The sequence below is a fragment of the Heloderma suspectum genome, chromosome 3, assembly GCF_057233095.1.
Source record: "Heloderma suspectum isolate Gila_16-S chromosome 3, 16-S_ref, whole genome shotgun sequence".
Classification (NCBI taxonomy): Eukaryota; Metazoa; Chordata; class Lepidosauria; order Squamata; family Helodermatidae; genus Heloderma; species Heloderma suspectum.
The window spans coordinates 32,056,310-32,080,121 of NC_139460.1; the positions used below are offsets into that span (position 1 = coordinate 32,056,310).

Genomic DNA, 23,812 nt, shown 5'->3' on the forward strand with positions numbered 1-23,812 from the left:
AAGGAAATCAGTATTTCTGAAACATGTCAGGCCAATATAAAAGAACTACAATAAACCTTTTTCTATAGGCACCTGGGATTTCTCAATTTTCTTTTCTCCATTGTTTTTTCCAAACATTGGGAGGGCCACGTGTTATTCATCCCAGCTCTCTGTTGCGACGTTGAGCTATAAAGGGTGGTTCACATCCTTTCAGCCTTGTGGAAATGGGAAAGGAATTACTCCATTCACTAGGAGAGCTAGTCTTTGGATAGCATCTGAAATAGACTTGCATGACACCTGTGGAGAGGACAGCTGCTGCTATCTGGTAAGGGAGGAAGTGTGTGTTGAAGGAGGCTTCTGATACTCGTTTCGTGCATGTAAACATCAGGTGGGTCTTATGCGCCACCTAGTGGTCAATGGCAAAATTGCTGCTCCAATTAAGTCTTTCCCGCCTTTGAAGCTCAGTTTTGCAATTTTGCCTCACTGAAGTGGTCGTGGGTTTTCCCCCGTTCTTCTGACTTAAGCTAGTTTTTTCAATTTTCTCCCTAATTTTTGCACGCGTCTGTGTTATTGTCGTTCTCTTTTCCTCCCTTCCTAATCTTTTTTCCTTTCAGGGAAAACAGTAAAAAAAAAACACAACCTGCTAGGGATGTCAGAGAATTCCGCCATGGATCTCGGGGAGGCCGAATGCCAGCGCATTCGGCCCCCTGAAATCGGTGGCGGAACGGTCTGCCCCCCTTGGACGAGACTTACCTGGGACGGATCTTCCTGGTGGCGGCAGCTCCGTAAAAAGATTTACGTAGCCTATCACGGCTAGGTTTTTTTTAAAAATGGACGCTATGCTATTTGCGTTCCCCTTATTTTCGCTGTCTTAGTCTACGAAAATCTTGACGTAGACCAAGATGTGCCAAAATAAGGAACGCAAATGGCGGCGGCTGTGGCCGCCGCCATTTGTGTACGCGCATTGTTTCTTAAGTCAGCCGTGATAGGCTACGTAAACATTTATGTAGCCATGATAGGCTATGTAAGTCAGCCGTGATAGGCTACGTAAATGCTGCCGCCATTTGCGTCCCTGCTAGCCAGCGGCCGGATGTCCGGCTGCTGGCGGAGCCGGCCGGTGGCTCTGCAGAATCCCTGCGGAGCATAGCCAGCCGGCCAGGATTGGGGGGGGGGAGGAACGGAGTGCCTCCCCCCCATCCAGGATTCTGGGGGGAGGGACGGAACGCCTCCCCCCCCCCCCACCATCAGCATAATCCACGAAAGGTGATTTTTGTACATCCCTACAACCCGCAGCTTCTCCATTCTTGTCAGCTACCTTGGTCATCATCTCCACCCCACTCCCTCCAGTTTGGCTAGCCTTTTCCTCCTTGTGTTTTTGACTTTGCTGTTTGCTATGAGGAAAGTCTGGTTTTGCCCACAAGTCTCCTCATAAGCTTCGCCCGGCAGTCTCCTTGGGCTGTTCTCAAGCTGCCTCTGTAAGCAACAGGAAGGCAATAATGGCGGCCATTACTGACACGCCTCCCATTTGCACTGAAACGGTTTGTCTGTATACAGCTTATGAAAAAGCAAGCCATTCCATTGCATCCAGAGCTCCCTTTTCTCCATCGTGGGACAGTTTTCCTCAGCAGGGCTCAGAGCAAAATTGAGCGCCCACAACAACACAGCCCTGGCTGGTATGGATGCGAGTTTGGGAGGAGGAGGAGGAGAAGAAGGGGTGAACTTGGCTTTATGCAGGAGCCCAGCTTTTGCTGTGTCATATTCCAGGCGGTTGGCCAGAAGGAGCCTTAAGACAGATTAAAATTTCTTTGATGATGGAGAGGCAGAATTGAGTGGAAATTTAGGAAATCTGTTTTCGATGCAATCTTCCCCAGAGGAGTTCCAGGGGCTTGCAGACCGCCCTGTGGGAACAGGGGCATCATCTTCCAGGCCCACTGCTTTTTCCCGCCAAAACCCTGTCAGTCCCCTACAACTGGGCAGCAATTGCGGGGATTCAGTTTCTCTGGAAATTCCACCTTCTCTGTTACAGTGCAGGAAGGAGGCTTTATTAGCTGGCCTGGCTAAGGATGCCTTGGTTCATTCGCAGTCTTTAACCCTTTCTATATCTGCTAATCTAGAAATGCTGCACGGCCCTCTGGCTCGGTCCTAACCCCACAGCAGCCTCCACAGATTCCTTCAGCTCCAGCTTGAGACAGGGTTCGTAGATCTCCAGATCCTCATGATGTGCCTAGGGGGAAATTAAAAAGAAAACATCAACTGAAGTCTGGACTCTCCTAACCCAGATGGGAATGATGCGGACTTCATTGTCCTGGATGAAGAAGAGTGGAGTGGCAAGTCATCGGCAGCTTTTTTCAGTGTTCCGCTGCATGAGATTCGTAGGGCAGCTACATGGGCAAATCCTAGCACGTTTGTTAAACGTTACAAGATCAACTTATATGCCTAGAATCAGATTGTTATAGCAGTTTCTGCTGATGGCAATTCCTATTTTTGTCGCACTTGGTTTCATTCCAAGCCCTGTCTGCAGAGAGTATGAGATGTCCTGTTTTTCTTGTGCGTGTTTTGCTGTTCTCACTGATCCTAGTACTTTCTGAGCATGTCATTGGAAACTGAGCTTCAAAGGCAGGAAAGATAGTTAAAAGACTTAATTGGAGCAGTGATTTTGCCATTGACCAATAGGCGGCACATAAGACCCACCTGATGTACCGTTTTACATGCATAAAGAAATACCTTTTATGGGCAAGTGACCAATGGTCTTAGCTGCATCATTATGGTCATATGGGAGCTACTGAGCTGGCTGGGTTTGATGTAGGTGGGGATGTACAGCACCATCCAGGGCCAATAGTAGTTTTGCCATCAGTGTATATAGCACCCACAACTCACAGACAGACTGAGCTCATTGCTGGAATCAACACACATGGAAGAACACTGTTGCACCAGGCTTGCATTGGGAAGTATTTCAACTTCCTGTGTTGGTATTGCAGCTGATGGAGAAGCTGCCATATTATGAATTGTTCTGGTTAAACGTTATCCCTCCGACGCATGCCGAAGGAATGTGATTCCATCAATCTGTAACACAGTTGGGTCAAAAAAGGGTGCTTGCTTTGGACACTAAGATGAACTAGAGCAGGAGCTGTTTACTGCCACCCCTACGCTATTTTTCCCATAGAAATGAGAGTGCTGCACTCTGGATAAGGAGTCAGGCAAAGCCCACCAACACCAGAAAAACTGCAACAGCAGAACCAGCACCAGTGGTTACAGCGTTGCTGGTGAAGCGTCTTGAGGTTTTAAGTAATAGCTTTCATATGCTGAATGTAAGAGGGGCTATAATAAAGCTAATATAGTACAGATGTGTTACTGTGGGGGGTGGGGAGATCCACTTTCCCCAACTACTCGATACATTTCACCCTTCAATTCAGAGCAAAAAGTGGGGCTATGCCATTTTTCCAAACTTGTTCCAAGTCATTAACTCAGGAAGGAAGTCTAAGCACCCCACCCATCTTGGCTTTTAACTATTTCCAATTACTTGTACCCCCAATATTTTTAATCTGCTCTAGCAGCTTAGACTTCAGATGTCATAACTGTCTCCAAGAGTTGTGTGAACTGCTGAGGTTCTAAAATAGTTCCCTTTTTTAAGAAATTGCTAAAGTAAATACTCATGTTCTTTAAACTTACCTTGATCTTCTTAACAGACTATCTTTAGTTTGTCAGATGTACACTAAAGACATTAATGGTGGCATTACTTTGCCATACAAGGGTGCTTTTACAAGAAGACCCCACCCGGGTGTAGCATCTGGTGCTAAGGCAAGACTTCTCATATCCTGGCAAGTGGATGTAAATAGAACGGTAGTAAAATGTGCTTCGGGCCTTAGTTGTATGGCCAGCCAGTTCTCAGCTTTGTAATTATTCCACCACGGTTAGGACAAATAAGAACTATTTGGGAAGGTATGTAGTTCAGTGATCAAGCACATGCTTTGTACGCAGAAGGGCCCACAGTCAATTCCCAGCATCTCTAGGTAGAGCAGGGAAAATTCCAGACTGACAGTACTTCCCAGGGTTCCAGTCTGTCAACAATAGTGGGCTAGATGGCCCAATGGTGTGACTCTGTATCAAACAGCTTACTATTACTATCAGAACTCTTCACAACTAGTTACAATTACCCAAATAACAGTACCAGCACTGCAATTTAGTGGTTAGGATTTGGGGTAGGTGGTGGTAGGAGAGGCACAAGGCAGGACTGTATCCAGAGAAAGTAAGATGAGTGGAAAGGGATAGGGGTAAGGGATGACAGCCCAAAATTGGCAACAGCTAAAAAAAAACACTCAACCTCCCTCTGCTGCAGCTCCCACTTCAGCTATCTGTCACTGTTTATACCTTAAAAGTTGAGTTGTATTGATAAGTCTCCCTTTTGCCAATCACTTTTTTAAAAGCTTTATTGGCTGTGTGCTCATGAGCAGTAGACTATTCATCCAATATCAGTATTAAGATGAGCAAGTGAACACCGTGCATTTTTTTATTAAGGCAGTGCAAGCCGTATGTCTCTCTCCTCCCCTATTCTTATTTATTGCATTTATATTCTGCCTTTTCTTGCCAAAAACTATTAGGAATGGACAGGACAATATACTACTGGTTCTGGATTAGCATTAATTTAGCACCACTTTGTTCCCCCCAAATGTACTATTCCAAGTTAATCACTCCTGCAGTTGGTGCAGAGATGGTGTGGGAGAGTATACAGTTTGGGCTATATCTTCCCATTGGGCTCAAGAGGTAGGACAGCATATGGCTAGGCTTTTTTTTTTTTTGGTCCCCTTCCCCTTCTTGACAACTTCTACATGGCTCAAGAGCACACCCATTTTGTCTCTTCTCCAGAGAAATTCTGCTTCAACTTGGGCTTTTTACCGTTTTTCTCTGGATATCCCAGAAGAGGAAACTTCTTAAGGGATGCTGCTGGATTCTGTTCCAGTTACTAGGCTAACCTATTCACATCTATCTCACCCAATTGTGCCATTAAATCAGGTGGACAATTTGTGGTCCTCCAAGATATTTGGACTGCAACTTCCATCAGCCCTAGCCAGCATAGCCAAGGGTTAGGAATCATAGGACTTGTAGGCCAAAACATCCAGAGGCCCAAAAGTTGCCTACCCCTGTTTTAAATGCTGCCTTAAGCTAACATTCAAAAGTGGGAAGCTTGGGGAAGTTGGTATATGAGTGGAATTGCTCTTAGCATCCAAAGTTCCCATTGCTGGTTTACATTTTCTTCTATCACACAGTGCTAATATATAGAAGGTTTACTATGAAACATGCAATTAGTACAAGATGTTACCCAGTAGTCCTGTAATTTGCAACAACACAACTGCTAAAAAATGGGTCACTATTACCTACAAAGAGGCTGAAGAACCTCAAAGTTTAAGCTTCCCTTCAGAAATGTACTGCCATTTGGTCATATAATGCATCTTTCAACCACTGGACCTTTGTGTCAACGCATTCATGATTCAGCTGTATGTAGCGATTCATTTAATTTGTAAGTCTCACATATTAAAATTATTTTAAAAATATCGACAAAAACAATTTTATTGCCTATGTACAAACAGTTTTTACATACATTTTCTGCAAACGAGATTAGGATAGCGTTCAGAGAATGCTACAAACAAAACATGGATAAGTTATTAAGACATAAAACACAAACATTTAGGGGAGAGTGTCCATTATAATATCACCATCCTTATCTTTAACTCTTACGCGACCTGAAGCGTATTGTGTCTCTTGGCGTCCGTCGGCATACACAGTTTTGATGGTACCATCAGGATACTCACGTCTCTTGAAGTGGGCCGTATGCACTTCTTGCTGACCATTGCAGAACTCTATAATCTTGCTTCCATCCCTTAATTAAAACAATGTTTATAAATAATTTCCAATGCACAAATTATAGCTAATTTCTGCTGAAAAGCAAACTTAAGAACTGGTGGAGGGAGAACAGATTGCAGCTAGTTATTGCAGCACCACTGCCCATCAGTGTGCCCTCACTTATGGCTCCATGATCGCTGCCCCCCGTTTTGTTACTCCTGAACCTGGGCACCCTGGGGAAGGATCAAATAAGGGAACCACAAAGACTTCCATAACAGCAGCGCTTGGCACTGAGAATTACCTCCTTGATGACATCTTTCCCCCTCAGTACCACAGTCTATTTCCTCAAACACATTCTTAATGAGACTTACTACTTTTCCTATATGGATGCAACCAAACTTGATCCAATATTGTTATGTCAAAGTAAAACCTTACTGTTGCAGGTGGACAATGGTGCCGTCAGGGAAAATGTTTACTTCTCGTCCATCTGTGAACACATTCTTAATGGTTTGATCGGGGAATACAACCTCTTTCCTTCCATCTGGAAAATGCTTTTCTGCAGTAATATGCACATTTCATGTCAGTAAGTTCAGTCATCTTGTTTTGTATAAATGTTATTATTTAATGTAGCGTCATCAATACACACTTTACAGCAGGGGTGCAGAACTAGTTTTGGGTTGGAGCCTGGATAGGGCCCCTACCCAGCCTTCGGTTGGCCATGTGATGTCAGGTGGGTGCAGCCACTCCCCTGATGCCAGTGGGCATGGCCACGGCCACCTGATGTCATTTGCTACCTAGCCCAAGTGCAGGGTTGATATTCCACTTGGTGTTTGGGCCAGGGAACAGGCTTCGCTACGCACAGAATTTCCCAGTTAAGGAAGTGCTACATGCAGCAAAGTCAAGCCAACCTAGTCCCCATTGCTCTTCTGACAGATTGGGGAAGGAGGCAGGATACACAAAGAAGCAGCATCTGATTCCCTTTTGCTTTTCCAACAGAGGGGTGAAGGACTCAGCTGGCTTTGCACAACCTGCCTCCTTCCCACAATGGGGGAAGGAGGTGAGGTGCCTGAAGCGAGAAGCGGCTGAGTCCCTTTCTCTTCTCAGCTGAGGATCTGCTGCTGGCATGCGCCATGAGGGGAATCCCCACTGTTGCCTGATCTCAGATTGAGACAACAGCTGGGGGATGTCCTCTGAGAGCCTTGTTCCAGAAGGAAGAGCTTGAAGCCTAAGCCCCACCCCCTGGGGGAAACTCCAAGAGACCGCACAGGCCAGATTGGGATGCCCTGCGGGCCAGAGGTTCTACACCCTTGCTTTACAGAGTCACCATAAGCAAAACAGGAACAGATCTCAGTTTACCTATTTGTCCATTTGAGAAATGTAGAACCTCTAAACCTGTGGGGTAGGTGGTGTGAGTAGTGTTGGCATCTGCATAATAGTAGATCTGTTGGGAAGAGTTCATAAAATCGACATTAATAGAAATGTTCTGACCATATATGAATAATGGTACTACTTGCTGGATACATACCACTCTTTGATCTTCTAGAACTTGTTTTACGTCCCCATTAAAAAAGGTCACAGTTGTGATCTTCCCATCACAGCTTACTTCTTTCCGTGTACCATTAGGGAAGATAATAAGGTGGGAACCATTTTTAAAAAATTTTTCAATCTAAAAAGAAAAAAAGCAGGTAAAAATACATTTCTTAACAATCCTACAGACACAGAAAGGTTGGAATAGTTTGAAGTATCTGAAGATGTGCATCTACAAAACAGTTTCACAACATTCAAGCAAATCAGCTAAGCAAAGTCCTATGGGCAGAAGCTAGGGAAGAGAAAGAGGCAGAAACCTCCCACACATGTGACTAGGAACAAGGTTCCTTCCCAACCCCAAATAAACCCACTGGGGCCTTGTTTAGAGATGGTCCCATACATGGCTGTGGGATTTGCAGCCTTCTTGCATAGGCCGTACAGGAATTATCTATCCCCTTTTTTGCAGCAAATGGATCTCTTGGATTCGGCACATTTTGAGCATGGCCGAGCTCACGCTGAAATTTCTACATGCAGCGAGGGAGGCTACACAAGCCCAAAGTTTACTCCCATGTCTGCTATAAGCATAACCAAACACCAGGGCTGAGTGTGAACTGCCTCTGAGTACTTAGGACTGCCTGGCAAACAGCTCCAAGACTGTAAAAATTGGCAATGTGCTTTTCTCTGCGTAATGGGGCCCCTGCCTAAATTCAGCACAAAAGCTTATGGGGCTGAGGGGAACATAGAGAAACTGCTGGTGCACAGACTATGCCAATATGGAAGGTGGCCGGGGGGGAGGGAAGGAATCCATATTGTGAAGACTTGAGACCTCTTGGTTTTGCCATTACACATTAGTTGGTATTCTTTGCACTAAATTCTGAAGATTAGGCAAAGCGTAAACGTGTATTCCAAGTCCAAAAAGCTTCCCCAAGCACAGGATTAGTTTTATAAAGGCACAGGTATGGGGCTGGCTATCATTCTTTCTGAGGTGAGGCAGGATTTTCTAATACAGTACGGTGGAATCTCTTTCGAGGAAATGCTTCTTCTCTTACCTTTCCATCAGGATGACTAGCTTCCCTCTCTACTTCTTCGCCACCTGAAGAATAAGGACTTAATGCGGATGATGGCTCAACAGTTGCATTGCCATGTACATTCTGAAGGGGGGAGAAATGTGATCAATTTTCTTAAGAGGTAAACAATAGTCCTGTGGGTGCTAAATGGCCACAATACCTTGGGAATTGCTCTTGCACAAAACAAACTTCATTCATGTAAATAGGAACATTAAAAGAGCATACATTCCACTGTAGTAGCCGTCAAACCTTCTAGTTTTATGGATCCCTTTCCACATCAATGCGTGTACAAGATGTAATGATGACCACCAGTTTGGATGGCTTTAAAAGGGGACTGGAAAAAATCATGGAAAAGGCTATCAGTGGCTTCTAGTTCTGATGGCTATATGCTACCTCCAGTATCAGAGGCAGTATGCCAATGTATACCAATTGCTGGGGAACATGGGCAGGAGGGTGCTGTTGCACTCATGTCCTACTCATGGGTTTCCCACGGGCAGCTGGCTGGCCATTGTGTGAACAGAATGCTGGACTAGATGGAGGCTTGGTCTGATCCAGCACGGCTCTTATGTGTGCGCATGGAGGCCACATGTGGCAGAATATTCTGGGGCATGTTCAGAGTGCACAGCCAGCTCATGCAGAGCTGGCCAGGCATACTGGGCTTAGCCGTTAGCCCATATGAAGTCTGGAATATAACACTTCCAGGCAGCTGTGCATTGTAAGCAAAGCTCAGCAGTGGTGGGCAAGCTGCTGCTCGGGGAAGCTGGTCTGCCATTCCTCTTCTTTTTACCAAAAAAACCTGATAAGCTTCCAAAGGATCTAGGTTCCCACAGAATACAGTGTGCAAGTGAGGCTTTATAACCTTGCCAGCTGGTATGCCCATTGTTGTGATTTGCCATGAAGCCACAGGAATGGCAGGACAGGTAATAAATGCCATTTTGAATATTATGGAAAAGCAGGATGAATATCCAATAATTAAAAAAAAATACACAACATTTTGGTTTGAATGCACTGCTTCTCGCTACACCAAAACACACTGAGAACTATTATGTAGAAGTAAAAGCTCTTGCAGAATAAATTGTATTTAGCTGAACTATTTGAATCCAAACGGCAGAAAACCAATTCTCTGTGTTTGCATAGTAATAAAACATGCCAATAGCACGACGATTACCCAACCCCAATGCCCACCATCCTGTAAGTTAGAATGGTTCCCCCCCCATTAAGTCTTAAGCTAAGACTTAATCTCTATACGCATACAGAGTGTTTACTAACGTATCATTCAGCATTTCTCCACAAATTTCACTTCAGCTAAAAGAGGAGCCACATGGTCAACAGAAAGCTAAATCTTGTACCAATGCAAAACATTAAGCTACCCCCTCCAGAGTTGCAGTAGTGGCCCTGGGTCATCCCTCTGGCAAACCAGGAAAAAGACAATATTCTCCTAGCTTACTTACTACCATAAACGTCTTGGAGGAATCTTCAGAAGTCGTTGCCATATTGTCCAATTTACTCTCATCATGTGCAGCTGCTAGTTTAGGTTTTGCAAAGGGTCTTCCTATTTCAAATAAGAATATCAGATTGTACAATTTACATTTCCTAGGACATGGCTTGAGGTAGATTACAATACATCCCCTTCTCATTTCCTGCTACTTTCAAGTAAATGTGAACGTGCAGGTACATGAAGTAATTTGACCCCTGCTACAACTAAGTATTACCAGGTGCTATTACTTAACAGTAGTTTGCTGGTAGAATAAGTGGCAGACAAACAAGGTGTTTGCAACTAATATAATATTTTTGAATAATTTACTCAGTTCTAGGCCATGAAGCCTTTAACTTCAGGAAATAACTTGGCACTGAAGATAAGACATTTTAATTTAATGCATCATAATTTCATGGCAGAGAATATATATATATATATGTTGTTGTTGTTCAGTCGTTAAGTCATGTCCCGACTCTTCGTGACCCCATGGACCATAGCACGCCAGGCCTTCCTGTCCTCCGCTCTCTCCCTGAGTGTGCTCAATATATATATATGTTCCACATATGAATTCCAGGTTCCACCCTCTAACACAGAGATGGGGAACATTTTTCAGCCTGAGCAAGCACATTGGGGGTCACCTGCCAGCACTGGGTGGGGCCACATCCCAAAGCAGGCAGGGCCATCCCACTGCTGGCATGGCCCCTGACCTGAGCACTCAGAACCCCTTCCCTCCTGCACACACACTCATCTCCTCCTGAAAATCCCCCCCCAACTGCTGCAATGAGGCTTTTTAAAAACCTGATTGCGGGGCTGGGGGGGATTTCTAATCTTTGCATATGCTAGAGTCTAGCATCAGAAGTGAAGAACAGATGACTAGGAAAGATCTCTGCCTGAAATTGTGGTGAGCCACTGACCTGCTTCAGAAGTAATTCCAAACCATGATTTGGCACATCATGAACAAGCTTTTAAAGACTCAGGATCGCAGACTGCAAGGAACTGCCATGCACGAGGGGCAGCAGGACTGTGCACGTGTGAGGGTCTTTTACAAAGCCTTACATGGTGTGGCATTGCATCTGAACCTGCCCACTGTCTGCTGTGGTGTCACAGATGGTTTAGAGGAATTATTGGTCTAACTCACTATTGAGTTTTCTTTATATTGGTAACAGCATGATCAGAAACTAGTGAAAAGCCACTAGTTTTAGGGCTTCTGGTCCTACATAGGAGCCCTTAATGCATTTCCTTAAAGTAAAGAAACACAAGCCTATAAATTCATTGGTATGATTCCATTCCAAGAACAATCCCAAATCTCTGCTAACGTTCAGCTCCTAAAATCTGAGAAGTCAGTAAGGAAGTGTTGGAAGCCACTTCTAAACTGGCTAGAACACCAGTGATTCTAACAGGAATGCTAACCTTGTAGCAAAAATGACAGAAGATTGGAAGATCCAGAGTAAATTTCTGACTCATAAGAGAGAGAGAATGGTATGTTGTCTCACTTAACTGAAAGCCATAAATACCCATTAGAATCCAATTATCACACATAATACAGCATTAGCCACAACCCAAAATGTAAAAATACACAGACTTTAAAAAGTGTATATTAATATAAGGGCCATTCACTTCACATATACAATGAACATGGGGAAATCCTATTCTCGGGACCTCTTGAAGTTTTGCTACCCGTTTTTAAAAAAGTATTCCAGTACATTACTAGCACCCAGAATATCAAGTTGTATATCCATTTAAGCAAGACTGGGGAAACTGCCCCTCCTCATTCCTTTTGGGAAAGTTGGGAAAGAGGGGGCATTCCCTCTGGGTGGCGGTACTCAGGCTAAAGCATGTACCCCCACTCACTCATCCCCCCCCATCCACACACACACACGCACATCATCCATCCATCCATATATACACCCTCCACAGGCACACATAAACCGCAGTGAAAGAGATGGGGGAGGGGATCACAGGAAGGGGAATTCAAACCTCCCTTACCTGTGATCTCCATACCTCTCCTGCTGCTCAGCTGACTGGGCAACAGCTGAGCAGCAGAGAAGAGGGGACTGTTCCTTGGGTGACCATTACTTCAAGGCACTGCCAGTGCCTTGAGGCAGCAGATCCCAATGGAACTGGATTCCCTCACCTTTATTATTTATTTATTGCATTTATACCTGCCTTTTTTCCTCTTGCAAGGCACCCAAGGCGGCTTACATTATCCTCCTCCTCTCCATTTTATCCTCACAACAACAACCCTGTGAGGTGGGTTGGGCTGAGAGTCTGTGACTGGCCCAAAGTCACCCGGTGAGCTTCCATGGCCGAGTGGGGACTAGAACCCGGATCTCCCAGCTCCTAGTCCAACACTCTCGCCACTACACCACACTGGCTCTCACCTTCCCTCAGTGTCCTCTTTCTATAAACCCAAGTGGGACCTGCAACAAAATACTGCAGTGTAGAGTGCTTCTGTTCAGTGTTCCAGTCAGTCAACCACGCCCTCTTCCACAAAACTCAATTCCATTTCCTCTTACACTCAGTTTTCTACCCCCCGTCCCCATCTACATGCACTGAGCACGCACTGGCCCGTTTTGGGATCCCTTCCCCCCGTTTTCTTCCCTAAAGTTTTCTACTTCTTCAAACCTCTGGGTTCCCCAAAGCCCACCAAGATCTCTCTTGTACATGGATGGTGCTGATTTGACTACACAAGGATCCATACGCACCTCTGAAAATTGAAACTGAATGAAATAAATCAGTCTAATTCTTGGCTTTTTAATTGTTACAGTTTGCTTATAAACAACAATCTTTTGAATCAAATGGATAATTACTCCCCAATGGCTAGAGGTGGTGGTACTCCCAGCAGCGGGAGAAAGCAATGCTCTCTTCTACGAGAGATTAAGAATGTAAATAATAAAGTAGTTTACCCTGTCAAAGCTTACCGCATACATTAAGGAAACCTCAAGTCTCTCTCTAGACTGACTAGAATCATAGAATGGTAGAGTTGGAAGGGGCTTATAAGACCATCATGTCCAACCCCTTGCTCAATGCAGGAATCCAAGTCAAAGCATCCCTGACTGATTGTATGAATAAAATTATTGAAACCAAAATTTGGAACCAGCCCTGCACCAAGTAACACATGTGCAAACTTGCAAAAGAAAGGACATTTAATAAAATGACACCTTATCGATAAAAAGAAACAGAACCGTTTCGGGTAAATAAATATTTTTACCTTCTAATGACAAATCACTTTTGCCATTTATCTTGCTGCTTTTTTCTGGTTGAACTGAAGACACAGCCTGACCTTTTTGCAATACAGCTGTCAAATGCTGAAATAAAATGAAACATTTATTTACAACATTTGTATAAAGCTCCACATCTAAACAGATTCCAGAGCAGTGAACAACAAGAGATAAAATGCACAAAAGCTAAAAAGAATGATTATTCTTTAAAAAACAGGGTGCCAATAAAACTGAGGCTGGTTAATCAAGGAAGGCTTCCTGGAAAAGAGCTGTTTCAGGAGGCGCTGAAAAAACCCAGCGTTGGCGTCTGCCTGACCTCCAGGGCAGGGAGTTCCATAGGATGGGAGCTACCACACTAATGAATATTAAACCAGCAGTCTCATAAAAATGTTGTTAAAATGCTGCAACAACCTCCAGGAACACAGACCTTTTGCCATGAAAGTAAAGATTTTATTTTACCACATTTGTATACCCCTTTTTCAAAATTAATTTACAAAGCTGTTCACAACTAGTACAACTAAAACCAATCAAACATAAGCTATTAATATTTAGCTTATAACATTTATACACTGTCAAACACAATCACGAGAATGATTAAGCCAGAGAATTGTACACTAATACACAAGCATGAAAAATTTAGGAATGGAGATAGCTTGTCAATCAGGACTTTGCACTCAGAATATTCTGTCCTTGGTTCTCCAAGACTCCTAAATCACTCATCTGCCTTAACAGCTGCTCACACAAACTCTCCTCCTGAAAGAATCAGACTTATGACAACAAAGACACCTTGTTTAAACAGCCAAGAGTACTCAAATGTAAGCCAGTTTTTACCAAAACAGAACTAATACACTTGGATGACTGGGAAGTTTGTGTTTCATTTCATCATCCATCAGAGGCAAGTTTCAAGTTTTCACCACATTTTAACAACCTTGAATATTGTGTATTTGTTTTCCAGTCAAATAAGGGTCACATGGAAAAAAATAATTTATATCCCACTTTTCCACCAAAGAGCTCAGGGTAGTTTACATGGTTCTTCCCCACTCACCCCCTCTTATCATCACAACAACCCTATGAGGTAGGTTAGGGTGAGATATGGTGACTTGCCCAAGGTAAGCTTCAAGGCTGAGTGGGGGGCTGAACCAAGGTCTCCCAATTGTTGTGTGACATAACTACTACATCATATTGCCTCTCTGAAATAAAGACTTACTGTAGACTCAGCTCTCTTTGAATATGCAGAACCATCTGTTTTCTTCTTGTTCGCAGGTGCTTCTTTTCTCTTCCAAGCATCCAAACGAAATCTTTCCATAATTTTGATCTCTTCCCGTAGTTGCATATTCTCACTGCTTAAGGCCTCAATCTGGTCTCTAAGTCGAGCGTGGGTTGTTGACCATTTTGCTTCTCTTCTTTTTAAATCTTCCTGCAAGGTTGCCATTTGGTGTTTCAAAGCCTTAAGAAATTAATATCCAAACTAGTCACTTTCTGCTACATTACAAACACATAAACAAAAGAATAAATCTCTTTCCACAGTAGAGCTATCAGAATTTTAATTTTATTTATTTAAAATTATTTTTAGGCCACCTTTAGGGGTGGAAACCTCTCTAGCGTACAAGATAAAAACTACACAAAGTGGATACACTGAAAAATAAGGAACATATTTATTAAAAATCCATAAAATTAAAATCAATCCTGTTCTATGTCAAGACTTGGGCAGTACACTTCACCTCAACCCCAAAGCATTGGTTCATTAACCCATATTCCTCACTTTAGGCAATCGACTGGGAAACCTGATCCCAGCAGGGATTAAAAGGTAATTCTAGAAGGCAAGTGTGAAGAAGTGGTCACATTATGCCTACTTGCCCAGGAAAGAAATAATGAGACACTGTCTGTGAAGCACAATTTAGTTGCAGTACAATTGGAGAGATGACACAGGGCAGTATCCAGCAGGGCTGCTTCTCCTTCACTGGTTCCGTTGTGCAATGGGACTTTTGCCCTTCTAAATAACCCCGGAAATGAGTAGAACTGCTTGTTTCAGGATCAGGACAGGTCAGCAGAGCTCCCTTCTGCAAGCTCTCCTGACCTGACCTGTTATGGAAACGAGTGTTTTCACCACAAGCAATGGGTCCCACGGATGCACAGGTACAATAGGATACTACCCATAATCACCTTAATGAGCAGCAATTCAGGAAAGAGTTTTGGAAGAGCCAAATGTGAACATGCAAGACCCATCACAGCCAAGCAATCATTTTACTAGTACTAACTAGTTGTAGAAGAAGTGATCTATTATCTACCTGGGGTGCACTGATTAAATATATGGTGTTTTGTTGTTGTTCTTGTCAAGTCTCAATGAAAGTAACCAGATAGGCTCTCTCTTACATTCATACCTGAATTTCATCACGTTCTTTTTTATCTGGAATGGCTCTAGCTGCCTGTGCATACTTCTCAAAAACTTTACGTTCTTTTTGCAGTTTTCTTGTTTCTTCTTTTTTTAATTCTTCAATTTGAGACAGTTCTTTTGTTTTCTGTTGTTCAAAGTCAGTCATTTCCCTCCTGAAATTTACAGTACAAAGGTAACAAGAAAGTGTTCCTCCCCCGAAATCAGACATCTTATAGTTAGCTGTAACTCAGCAACCTTAATTCCACAAGCTAACCACACACTGTGGGCCTATTTGCACACTCACAGTGGGGGAAATAAGCCATGGTGGCTTGTGGCTTATTTCCCCCCACCATATGTACCAGGGGTATTTGCATAATTACCCTTACTAGTGCAGCTTGCTGTGCCATGCAAACCCGAGTTCTGGGAGGCTTGTTAACCACAGCAACGAGCCACCCTTGCCAGGTTCACATGACACGGCAAACCACGCTGACAAGGGCAATTATGTAAATCCTCCCAGCACATACAGTGGAGGAAATAAGTCCCCATGGCTTATTTCCCACTCTGTGATCATTCAAAACTGGTCTATATTGATTGGAAACCTTATATAGAATTTGTACAAGAAATAGAGAAAAATGATACCTATGTATGTGGATTTTGAACTTTGAGATGGTTGATTCTCTTTTTTCCGTTGTTGTTAAAATTAGGAGAAATTACATAATGTCTGTGAACTCAACGTATGATATACAACTAAGACAAGAACTAGAGAATAATAATAATAATAATAATAATAATAATAATAATAATAAGCATTTGTTGTGTAAGGGGAGCCAAAGGTAGATGTCTTACAACCTTAAGAGATATTTTACTGTATGTGTATTGTTGTTGTGTTTCTGTTTCTGTTGTTGTTGTGTTTTGTTTTTCTTTTTAAAAACAAAAACAAAACTGATCTGTATTTAAAAATAAAACTCTCATAGAACACAACCTACTGCTGCTGCAAGAGATCTCAGTTCTTTCAAAGGGGCTTTGGCCACCCTTTTCATCTTTATACATTAAAACACAATAATCCAAGAACAGGCCAGGGATATATTTAGAAACTGTCCAAAGTGTTTCTTGGTTGGCAAAAGAGATCATTATTATTGCTCAGTCTAAATATCTGCATGCCTTAATCCCCTCCTTAACAAAGAAAGTTTCCTAACCTCCAAATACTTGAGAAAATCTTTTAGCGGAATGTGCTGTACTGTCTCTGTGGCCTCAGTTTTCATAATATGAAAATGAATCATTTGTCAAAAGACACATTCTGGCCATGAGCCATAATAAATCTCTCCCTTCAAAGAATTGGGGAATGCTGCCCAACAATATCACATACAGTACATTAGTTTGGGAACATCGTAAGTCAGTTAGCCTAAATCACAGACTGCCCCACTAGCTCTGACACCCATACATGGCAGGTGGTCCATAGGTTAGGTAGGCCTGCTCTAGGTTAAAGTCAACTTCAGCGCAAGGGGATAGATGTCAGACAGAAAGACTGAAGAAAGTTACCTGAGATTTTCCAAAGCATTCTCGCGCTCTTCTCGAAGTTTTGTAAGAGATTCATTTTCTGCCCTGAATCTCTCAATTTCCATTTCCAGTTCAACAAGTTTCTCTCTCAAAAGCTGGGAACGAACAGTGTCTCCTAAGAGGTAACAAGTGAACAGAGTTTGATGCTCAAGCATATCAAATATTGATGTATGCACTATTGTGTCATGTAGTAACATTTTACCAGGCACCTACTCTCTCTATTCAGACTTTAGAGATGAATTTTATAACATGACTCTAAAGTTATTAACTCAGTATCTTTTTTACTCAGTGATGCCTCTGTCTATTTTGGTATCCATGAGTCTGGATTAAATTCACGGGGTTCAGCTTGGGGCTAGTGGAATTCAGAAGAATTATCAACCACTTGAAAAACATACTAAAATCATAGCTGTCACATAGACATGATGAACAGGAACCAGTCTAAAACACAAAACGGCTCCAGTAAACTGCATAACTCAGGGATTGGCAATTTGTTCAGAATCCAGAGACTGGATTCTGCATATAAATGTATAAACAGAAATCATAACAGTCACTTTAGATCTGTGGCATTTTTTTCAACATTTGAAAACTTGATTTTACAACCATAAGGGATAGAAAATATGGTGTTGTTTTTTAAACTATTTTTTAACAGCCTGCACAAGACACATTGTGGGGAAACATACACGCCTACAAACTCTATATTGCAAGTATATCCCTAGCATACATTGTTTGAAAGCCATGACAATGTACTATATGTATACAATCCAGTTTGTGATTTATGGCCCTTAGTTATGGCTTATGCTGCAGCGCAACCTCTTGCCCTGTAGAGAGCATGGGACATATATGAACCATATATGAATAAGGGCTTGGGGATACAGTATTCCATATATGAACAAGGGCTTGGGGATACAGCATTCCTCCAACCAAGATCCATTGCCTACCTTGCTTCCAAAGTCCCTGTCAGTGCCTCTCACATTAAGTTCTAACAGAAGCCCTATTCAGGCATTCTACTTCTGTGCAGAATCAATACAAGCTGGATCCAGGAGGTTGTAAATTCCTCCTTGAGAGAGGGAGTGGTGCCAGCCTCTTTAAAAGAGGCTGTAATTAGGTCACTCTTGAAAAAAACCTGGACCTGGAGGATGTTAACTACTGTAAGTTGGTAGCTAACATCCCCTTCCTGGGCAAGGTGCTTGAGCCGGTGGTTGCAGAACAGCTCCAGGCACTCTTGAATGAAACAGATTATCTAGATCCATTTCAGTTGGGCTTCATACCTGGTTATGGAATAGAAACTGTTTTGATCACCCTGTGGTATGACCTTTGCCAAGAGAAGAACAGGGGTGTGCAAACTTGTTGATTCGTTTGGACCTCTGAGTGGCTTTCAATACTGTCAACCATCGTATCCTTCTGGATAAAGTTGTCTGGGCTGGGAGTTGGAGGCACTGTGCTGCAGTGGTTCTGTTCCTATTTGGATGGCTGATTCCAGAAGGTGATACAGGGGGATTATTCCTCTGTGTCTTGGCAACTATGCTGTGGAGTTCCACAGGGCTCTATTCTATCCACTATGCTGTTCAACATCTACATGAAACTGCTGGGGAAGGTTATCTGGAGGTGTGGGCTGAGGTGTCATCAATACGCAGATGACACCCAGCTCTATGTGTCTTTTTCATCAAATCCAGGTGAGGCAGTGGCTGTTCTGAAGCAGTCCGGTAATGGACTGGATGAGGGCCAATAAACTGAGACTCAATACAGACAAGACAGAGGTACTGTTACTGGACAGTTCGTCTGCCTGCCTTGGTGATATTCGATTTGTTCTGGAGGTGGATGCACTCCCCCTAAAGGATCAGGTTTGTAGTTTGGGGGTGCTCTTGGACCCAGAACTGTCACTTAAGGCACAGGTGGACTCGGTGGCACAGAGCACCTTTTATCAGCTTAGGCTGATATACCAACAACACCCTTATCTGGACAGATATAGCCTGGCTACAGTTTTCCATGCTCTGATAACCTCTCGTCTAGATTAATGCAGTGCGATATATATGGGGCTGCCTTTGAAAGTGATCCCAAAACTTCAGCTGGTCCAAAACAGGGCAGCAAGATTGTTAATGGGGACTGGCCAATGAGATCACATTATGCCAGTGCTTTTCCAGCTGCAATGGCTGCCAGTCCATGTCTGGGCCCAATTCAAAGTACTTGTATTAACATTCAAAGCCCTAAACAGCTTGGGGCCAAGTTAACTGAAGGATCGCTTCCTCCCATATGTACCTGCCTGGACCCTAAGATCATCTTCGGGGTCCTTCTCCAGGAGCCCCTGCCAAAAGAAGTGAGGCGGGTGGCTACCAGGAAGAGGGCCTTTTCCGCTGTGGCACCCCAGCTGTGGAATGAGCTCCCTAGGGAGGTTTGCCTGGCATCTATGTTGTATTCCTTGTGGCACCAGGTGAAGACCTTTATCCCCCCACAGCATTCTAACACTCTAATCTTTTATATCTGCTGATTTAAATCTGTATTTTAAATCTCTGCATTGCTGCTAGGTTTTATTCTAGTTATAATTTTATACTATAGTTTTAAGTTTTTATATTTTATACTGTTTTTATGCTGTACTTTGTGGTTTTAATTGTTGTAAACCACCCAAAGCTTTGTCTCTTGGGCATTATAGAAATGTAATAAACAAACAAACAAACAGTACAGTAGTGTCAATCAAGTAGGGCACTTGTGTTTATGGAGCCTTTGCACAATAGAGGAGCCAACATGAGATAGAGAAATATACCTTATATCAGGGCAGACTTTGTGTCCATCTACCCCAGTACTACAGGGTCTCCGAGGTAGTGTCCATAGGGACCTCCAGAGGCCCCCACAAAGCTCTCCCCTCCCTGTCCCTTTCAAAAAAAAATGTTCTTAAAAAAACCTTGGAAAATGTTAGGGTAGTCTTATTTCTCTCTCTTTCTAGCCTTGCTCTTTCACTACCCCTTTGCCTTGCTATTTCCTCCTCCCTCCCAGCCCCTTGTCTCACAATTTCTCCCCCCCCCACCTTTCTTTAGCTCACTTTTGACTAGCCAGACCCCCACAGCAGCCATTATGTAACTAGTTACATCCTCTATGGGAACCATTTTGTGGTGGCGCCCACAGCAGTTTCTCAAATTCACAAATGTGCCCACGGGTTCAAAAAGGTTGGGGACCCCTGTGGTACAATCTACTCTGGCAGGCTTCGCTTCTCCAGGGTCTCAAGGTAGACATCCTTCCCATCACTGGCTACCTGATCCTTCTAACTGGGGATCTGAAGGATTGAAGCTGGGACCTTCTGAACAAACCGTCCAACACTGGGCTACGTAGCATTTGATACGGTGCCAACAGGGCTGGCCCGAGGCAACATAGCACTTAAGTGTAGAACTATACCAAGTTGCATATAATTCTGCTATTCTTTCTTGAGAATACAAGATAGACAGAGGCTTTGAAAACCTGTACTGCTGAGATGTAAGGGGTTGACTGCTATGCACAATACTAGCTTCTCCCCTTTGTTTACCTCCTGATTCCTCCCGAGCCATGTTGGGTTTGGCATCTTGTCTTTGTTGTGCATCTACCTTCTGTTTGGGCCTCAGAGAAGGAAAGAGTTTCAGCATCAGATCTGTTGTGGGGGGAGCAGTTAGCTCACTATCAGTCACACTTTGTTTGGGCGTTACATCCCCTTTCTTCATCATGGCAACCTTCCTCTTTATCACTTTATCTGAGCAGAATGCCTCACTCTTAGCAGAACAGTCAGGGGACAGAGGCACTTTAACAACCACATCAGTGTTTGAAACTTGGGTACACCGACTCCCATTCTCTTCAAGGTCGGACCACGATGTTTCATCATCGAAATCAACTTGATTCTCATTTGTACAGCGTACACTTGGTGATATAGCAGCTTTGTTTATCTCACTAGATTGGTCGCTATCTTTTTCCAGTAAACCAGGACTGGCTTCTCTGCTTGTGCCTTTAGCTTGTCCTTTGCACCCAGAAAATTCAGGACTGTCACGTCTATTATTCAAAGCAAGCTTTTTTTCTCTCTCACTTGCAGGCTTTATGGTAATCTCAAATTCCTCCTCAGAAGTCATATCACTGCTTCCATCGGACTTATCTTCATCCCACCCAGTATCTCCAAAATCCTGAAATTCAGCTATGGGACAAGCCTGAAGCATTTTAACACCAGTTTTATTTCGATGATCCTTCAGCACTTCAGGTGCTGGAGAAGCAGCGATTGTGCCTTTGAACTTCTCATTGTTAGCTTCTTGGGAAAGACACTGTTCTCCATTTCTGTTATTCGCAGCCATAATATCCAGAACATTCATATGCTGCTGCCTTGATTTGACAGGCGTAGAAGACAGTCTATGGCCTGTGGAAATTTGCTGGCCTTGATCCAAGATCTTTATTATAAGAGAGGAATTGCTAGCAAAAGAGATTTCATCAGCAGCCTGCTCTAGAAACAAGAACTCATCCAATTCATTTTTTTCTTGTTCTTTTTCATTTTCCCAGGTTCCCAACTTCTTCTGGAAAGAAAGTTCAAAAGAGAGTTCTGGGTCTTTTTCAGACAAATCTGTAAGACATTTGATTAGTTCCGTTGGTCGCTCATATTTTTCTTCTGGTAACTTGATGTCAGTTTCATCCAGCTTTGCAAGAGCCATTATATTTTCTTTATTCTTTTCTCTACCACCACTTATTTCTGATCTGACAGAATTTCTCAGTTCTCCGGGCTTCCTTTCACTGGGGCTTTGTCTTGTAGATGAAGGGATACCTTTCCCAATGCTGTTCCTGAGCACTACTGTTTTCCGAGCAGGAAGAGCAAAAGCTTTCTTTGTTTTAGCATTCTGATTACCATTTTTAAGCAGAAAGTTGTCAGAAATGTGATCTTTATTTGAAGGGGCAGTTTTCCGATGAAGCTGTGGTTTGTCTGCTTTGACAATATCTTTTACTTCTGAAATATCAGGAAGAAGAGCTACTTTGCTTTCTTTTTGTTTAGCTACTTTAGATTTGGCATTGGTAAACCTAGTTAAACCATCACCTCGTTTTAGAAAGGGTCGTTTTGTAACTGGTTTCTGGAAAGCTGATTTTCCAGCATCCTAGAAGTTAAAAAAAAAAAAAAAGATATTACGCTTCAGATATCGATATATTTATGCTTTGTTTTCTTTATAGGGAGAGTATGACATACTGTCTGCGTTCGAATCACACAATAACACACGATGGGTTAAATAAGCCACGGTGGCTTATTTAACCCGTCGTTGGTTATTGTGTCAACTGTCAGTTTTTTAAACCACAATGGCATATTTGGCTGAAATAACTCACTCTGATAACCCACGGTCTGCAGTAAAAGTTATTTAACCCATCATGGTTTATGGTATTGTCTGGCACTCAGCGTAGCTTACTCCAGTTGCCTACAGAGTCGGCTGGCAAGAGCAGCCAAAACCGCTGTGGCCGCTCTGCTCCAGCCTGCAGAGCCCTTTTTCCAAGATCTGACAAGCAGCCCAGGGACAACCGCAGCCAAACAAGCACAGCCTTCCCTGATGCCACATTAGTTACAAAATGACAGCTTTCCCCAAGTAAAATGACAGCCTTGCGCTATTGTGCTACCCTGCTACAGCGAAGTTATGCAATGACAGGCTTCCCTGATCACTGCTTTGAAACTGCACAACTTGGGAAAAAGGGAAAACAGGGGAAGAACCAAAATTTAATAAATAAAAAGAACTGCTCAGTTTTCTGTGAAGAAGCGCAGTTCAGCAATTATCCACAATATCATCTAAAGGCTTCCCATAAGGGTACCCCACCTATACAATTTCACCCCATTCCAGCAAACCGTCAGGGAGTTATAGCTCCCACCCCCTTTTCCCTGTTATGCACACTTTTCCATGAAGAACCAAATTTTACAATTATCCACTACAGCATCTGAAAGCTCTCAATGAGAGCATCCCAGCTGTGCAATTTCACTCCATTCCAACAAACTGTCAGGAAGTTATAGCTCCCACCCACTTTTTCCTTCTCTGGTCACTTTTCCAAGAAGCAGCAAAATGGCTATTGTGGGGGGATGCACAATTGCACTTTTGCATAATTCCAGGTTTGCACAAATTCCCTTTTGCGCAAATTTGTTTTACCGCTACAGTGCTATAGCAAATGGAAGCAGCTCTGCCAGCAATGAGTTGGGGGGAAATGTGCAACTCCACTTTATTGTCGTCAGTTTTGATGACAATAAAGGCATCTATGTCAGTAATGGCTATGGGGGGAAATGCGAACTTGAGGGTTTTGTCCTGCTCCTGCAAACCCCCAAGGGTTTATTTGTGCCACCTTGTTTTTGGTACACCCAAGATTTTCGCTCCTCTGGAGTAATTATGCAGGGTTTTGATGGTGCATCGGGTGCCCCCCAACTAGGAGAAGCTACATGTGAAGCTTGGTCCCAATCCTGCAAACCCCAAACGTTTTCTACCCACCCACCCCCTTTTGGAGCACTCGGGATTTTCGCTCCTTGGTTAATAGTTGTGCAGGTTTTTGTTGCTGGATTGGGTGCCTCCCAACTGGGAGAGGCTGTGTATGAAGTGTGGTCCCGATCCTGCAAACTTCAAAGGTTTTATAGCCATCACCCCCTTTTTGGTGGACTCAGGATTGTTGATCCTCTGGGACTACTTCTTGGTGAGTAGTCATGTGGGGTTTTGATGTTGGATCAGGTGCCTCCTGATGGCAGACTTTCAGCCCTTTAGAGTTGAAACAGCTCCACTGCTTGGGTGGAAGGACTGCAGCAGGACAGGGGGTGGTGTGAATC

At 43.4% G+C, this 23,812-nt stretch overlaps 1 protein-coding gene across 3 annotated transcripts in view; it reads right to left on the minus strand.

The window, feature by feature from the left end:
* Window positions 1-2,136: 2,136 nt before the first annotated feature.
* The window catches only part of CPAP (centrosome assembly and centriole elongation protein), a 36,760-nt gene continuing 15,084 nt past the window's right edge, over window positions 2,137-23,812 (minus strand). For 2 of the 3 annotated variants that reach the window (XM_084842780.1, XM_084842778.1), the window contains exons 7-17: window positions 20,552-22,124; window positions 17,023-17,155; window positions 15,491-15,656; window positions 14,317-14,556; window positions 13,100-13,196; window positions 9,863-9,963; window positions 8,394-8,495; window positions 7,343-7,483; window positions 7,174-7,258; window positions 6,253-6,373; window positions 5,474-5,854 (exon numbers count right to left, since the gene is read on the minus strand). In XM_084842780.1, the coding sequence (XP_084698906.1) occupies window positions 5,662-5,854; window positions 6,253-6,373; window positions 7,174-7,258; window positions 7,343-7,483; window positions 8,394-8,495; window positions 9,863-9,963; window positions 13,100-13,196; window positions 14,317-14,556; window positions 15,491-15,656; window positions 17,023-17,155; window positions 20,552-22,124 (2,952 nt within the window). In that variant the 3' untranslated portion in view covers window positions 5,474-5,661. Of the gene's footprint in view, window positions 2,204-5,473; window positions 5,855-6,252; window positions 6,374-7,173; window positions 7,259-7,342; window positions 7,484-8,393; window positions 8,496-9,862; window positions 9,964-13,099; window positions 13,197-14,316; window positions 14,557-15,490; window positions 15,657-17,022; window positions 17,156-20,551; window positions 22,125-23,812 lie in introns of those variants that run through there. The other variant, XM_084842781.1, reaches the window with a different exon arrangement.